General features: G+C 57.8%; 1 protein-coding gene across 3 annotated transcripts in view; it reads right to left on the minus strand.

Annotated features, from left to right (window-relative positions):
• Window positions 1-3,480, minus strand: part of MANEAL (mannosidase endo-alpha like) — a 6,342-nt gene extending 2,862 nt beyond the window's left edge. Inside the window, exons 1-3 of one of the 3 annotated variants that reach the window (XM_023196506.2) lie at window positions 2,632-3,480; window positions 1,531-1,640; window positions 590-666 (exon numbers count right to left, since the gene is read on the minus strand). In XM_023196506.2, coding sequence (XP_023052274.1) covers window positions 590-666; window positions 1,531-1,640; window positions 2,632-3,181 — 737 coding nt within the window. In that variant the 5' untranslated portion in view covers window positions 3,182-3,480. Of the gene's footprint in view, window positions 1-589; window positions 667-1,530; window positions 1,641-2,631 lie in introns of those variants that run through there. The other 2 variants (XM_023196505.2, XM_023196507.3) reach the window with 2 other exon arrangements.
• Between the last annotated feature and the right edge of the window lie 1,051 nt (window positions 3,481-4,531).

Here is a 4,531-nt window from a genome sequence, read left to right on the forward strand (position 1 = left end):
TTTTTGAGACGCAGTCTCGCTCTGTCACCCAGGCTGGAGTGCAGTGGTACGATCTTGGCTCACTGCAACCTCCATCTCCCGGAGTCAAGTGATTTTCCTGCCTCAGCCTCCTGACTAGCTGGGATTACAGGTGTGCACCACCATGCCTGGCTAATTTTTTTATTTTTAGTAGAGACGGGGTTTCACCATGTTAGGCTGGTCTCGAACTCCCGACCTCGTGATCCGCCTGCCTCAGCCTCCCAAAGTGCTGGGATTACAGGCGTGAGCCACCGTGCCTGGCCTTCATTCAATACTTTTTGAATGAATAAATGAGGTGCCTACATTGTAGAAGTCACTTTCACATATATTAACTCGTGTGATTCTCACAAGACTCCAAGGTTAAGAGGCTTGCCTCATCACAGATTAGAAGCCACAGAACAGGAATTGAAACCCAGGCTGCCTGACTTTAGGCCCAGTATTCTCCTACTATAAAACAGCTGCTGGGAACACAGACATTATGCCCTGTGTCTCTTGACCTGCTCCTCCAAACCTTCTATCCCTACCTCCATTTTGATCCCCACCAAAATCCCAGCCCCCAGAACAGCCTTACGTGTCAATGATGTACTTGATGTTGTCATGTACAGTGATGTCATCCCGGCCCTTGTAGGGTTGGATGTGGAAGGCCACCTGCCACAAACAGAGGAGTAACTGGTCAGGTGAGTGTCTATCCAGGGGCCACAACATATCAGGCTCAGGATCTAACCATGGCCTAGAGGAGAGGCTGAGTTCAGAAGAGGGCCTGCCTGGTGGGCACAGTAGAGATAAAGGCAGCTGCTGCCCTTCGAGGCCAAAACGGGTGAACAGTTTGCCCATCTTCCACAGCATGGCATGTGGGAAGCATTTTGGTGGCTAATAGGTTTCAACCAAGTGGTTGTGCTAGCTGCCTGAAACAGTGGAAGAAGTATGCTGAAGCTGTGTCGGTGGGAAACTGCTGTGATCTGTTAGACATGTCAGTGGTGGAATTCCCCTCAGGAATGGGGAGTGGGGCTTTTCTTCCTTCTCTATCATTTTTCTTCCTTCACCACAGAAGCAAAGGATGACTTACTCGATTGGCACATGTGGGGAAATGCTTTGTCCAGCTCCGTCCTTCCTCTTGAAAGCGAGCCCACCTGCTGAGAACGCCTGTCTACTCCTCGAGGTCCAGCACTGCCTCCCACTAGAGAGTTGAGTCTGCAGGTCCCTTTGGCTCTTGCCTACCCTTTATCTACCAGGGTTTACAACCTAACCTCTATTACTATTTAACAAAAGTGATAATTATTTAGTCTTCTCTTGGTCCTATATTTAGTTTTCTCAGTTTTCTTAGAATTCAAAACACTAAGAGCAACATAGGCACCATTTATCTGAACCCTCCCCCAAAACTACACTTGCCACATATTTGTTATCCCTGGGCTACTGCCAAGAACTTCTGTAGAGGCACCTAACCCTGTGGGCGGAGGAGAGCAACTCTCCAGAATAGGGCAGAGAGCACGTGGGCTCTTCTTAGAGACTCACCTGGATGCTGTACTGATGGGCGGTGTCCAGAATGGCGGGCACCAGGTCATCCGAGGGCTCACCGTTATCATCAGCCATGCCAGGTGGGTACCAGGACAGGACCAGGACGCCTGAGACGCAATACAGAGGCCACTTCAGAGACACTCAGTACCCCCCTCAACAGAGATTTTTTTTCTCACAAACATCTCCAGTTGCAAAAATGGTTTCTAAAAAACTGCAGCAAGCTTCCTGCCAGGTTCACTTCCGGCAGATGAGTCTTAGAGCCTCGCGCCCCGGAGCTGTCCACGCCCGCGGTGCTGAAGCGCAGTGCCTGCGGGAACAGTAGCGCGCCAGGCCGGAAGGGAGCCAGGCTTTAGAGTGCATCAGCAAGTAGTAGAACAAAGGGACAGTGCCACACCCACCTAGAAGCCACAGGCTTATCTCTGAAGAAGAGAAGCCCCCTAACCCCTAACATCCCTTATGGAGAAGAGCCCTGAGCAGAGGCCATCTGTAAAACCATCAGAATTCAGTGATATCCGAAATAAGTGAGCCTTCCCTCCCCAGCCTACAAAGGAGGCGCCCAGGGACCTTCCCTCTAGCTGGGTGCTTGATGAAAAGCCTCTAAACCCCCAACACTACCCCCAACTGCAAATAGAGCAGAGGCCTTCATGGAACACGGGCACACTTTCCTCTCTGCAGCCAGCAAGAGCAGGAAGGGCTGCTGCTGTAACCTGTACCTGCCATGAAAGCAGAGGCGACCGTAGGTTCCACTCCTCTGAACCCCAGATCCTGCGGGCCAGAACTCCGGGCCTCACTTCCCATTGCCCAAGAAATTTGAAGACTCTACCTCCCTCTCCTGGTGCAAACTCCCAGCAGGTCCGCCCTATGGAAGGGCCCTGGATGTTAGGGGTCAAAGGGCCCAGGTAGGGAGTCTGAATACTAGACGGAGGGGGCGGTGTCGCATGGTGGGCCCAGGATGAGAGTGGGAGGGAACAGCTAAGAAGCCAGGTTGGCGGGTAAGTGGGACCAAACGCCCGGTGACAGGACCAGAGGCAGCTGGGATGTGGGAAGGAGGAAGGGCGAGTCTGGGGGGCAGGGTCGCCCGGGGTGGGGGGCGCTCACCGATGGCGGCTTCCTTGAGCTGGGTCATGTGCTCCCGCAGCACTTCGGGGTCCCGGGAGCTGTAGGGCCCCAGCTCTGGGTAGAAGCTGGATCCCAAGTCGTCTGGGGGGCTGTGGCGGCCGCGGGGGTAGCTGGCTGAGATCTTGGGGTCCCAGTGCGGCACCATGACGTGGTCCCAGTGAATGTAGTGGCCCTCGCGCCGCGGGCTCCCGTACCACGAGTAGTAGAAGGCGTGCAGGTCCGAGTAGACGCTCAGGCTCTGCCCGGGGGCGGGCTCGGCCTCCGCGGGTGCCGGCCCAGGGGAGCCGCCAGGGTCCGCGGTGCGGGGCGGCGGCGGCGGCGGGGGCGGCGCGGCAGGGGCTGCCGGGGCCCGGGCAGCGGGCGCTGGGGCCGCCTCCGGGCGTCGCTCAAAGGGCGCCAGCTCCAGGCCGGGGCCCAGCGCCGGGAGTCCGTCCGGAGCCTTGAGCGTGCGCAGGCCCATGAGGGTGCCGAAGGCGAAGAGCAGCACCAGGAACAGAGCTATGCAGGCGCGGCGCCGCCGCCGGGCCATGGCCGACCGTGCGCTCCTGCGGCCGCCCCGCTACCTCCCCGCGCGCCGCGCCATGGCCGCCAGCCCGCCCGCACGCTTCCCTGGGAGGCTGTGCGCCCGGCAGAGCGCGGCGTGGGCGGCGCCCGGCCTGTCCCCGCAGTGCGGGCGGGCTCGGCACACAGGACGCAGGCGGCGCGGACCAAGTGGCCGCGAGCCGAGGGGGAACTGGACGCCAAGGGCGACGCAAGGCCCAGCGAACGGCGAGTTTCGGGCCACAGGAGCAGGGACCTGAGTCAGGCCGCGTGGCCCGCGGGGGAAGAGTCCTTCATATACAAAGCCAGTTCCCCTCACGCCTGGTTGCCTGGGCGGCGGGTGGGGGCGCCTCGCTGGGGAGCGGGGACGCAGGCCTTCCGGAGCGCGGGAGAGGGGCGGCGCGGCGGCAGCGCTGGGGCGGCGGGGGCGGGGGCGGGGAGGGAAGGAAGCGCGCTTTGGTGGTCCTCTCCCCAAGGATTTCCTTCTCTGTCGATCCCCTTTTACTCACTTCACTGGCCCCCTCCCTACGGGTCTCAGTGCCACCCTTCTAGCCCCAGGTACCCCATCTCACGGCCCTCCTCCCAGGCAGCCCCTGAACCTCGGTGGAAGGGGCGTCGAGAAATCCCGAGGAGTCGGACCCTACAGTCGCCAGCGGGGGACTGGCGGGCGGAGGGCGACCGTGACTCGCGCAAGGTCACACTGACTGGGCGTGGACCCCGGGTCAGGACGCACTCTCCAGAGCTCGCACTCTCCAAAGCACTTCCACGGGATCTGAAAAGCAAGCACTCAATACATTTGTGTCTTTCTTCCTGGATTCTGGGCCCCAGAGGACAGGCCCCGTCTTATTTACCTTGTTAGACGCCAAGGGCTGCCAGGACAGGGTCTGACACTCACTTCCTAGTGCCGTTTGAGTGAGTACCAGTCCCTGGTGTGATAGTATGTAGATAATAAGCTTTTCACTGGATATTGCTAGAGTTCCTACACTGCGTCATTCATTACTTCATTTATTCAGAAGATAGTTTTGTTTATCATATGCCTCCTTCAGTGGTCCACAATGACAGCAACTTTGTTTCATTGCCTGTCTGCATGTCTAAAACAGAGCTTAGGATGACGCCGGGCATCCAGTTCTTATTGGTTAAGTAAAATGAATTATAAGGAACCCAGGAAGAGGAGCAGCAAGGTTGGAAGTGTTGGTAGACCTGCAGCCCAGGAAAGTGAGCTTGAGAGACCTTATGGTGCTAAGTGTGAATGAAGTGGAATGCCTTCAGCTCCAGGTTGCAGATTCCCGATTCAGCCTGGCTTAAGGAATATGCCAATGTATCAACTTGCAAAGCAAGA

Source organism: Piliocolobus tephrosceles, chromosome 1 (assembly GCF_002776525.5).
Source record: "Piliocolobus tephrosceles isolate RC106 chromosome 1, ASM277652v3, whole genome shotgun sequence".
In the NCBI taxonomy this organism is placed as follows: Eukaryota; Metazoa; Chordata; class Mammalia; order Primates; family Cercopithecidae; genus Piliocolobus; species Piliocolobus tephrosceles.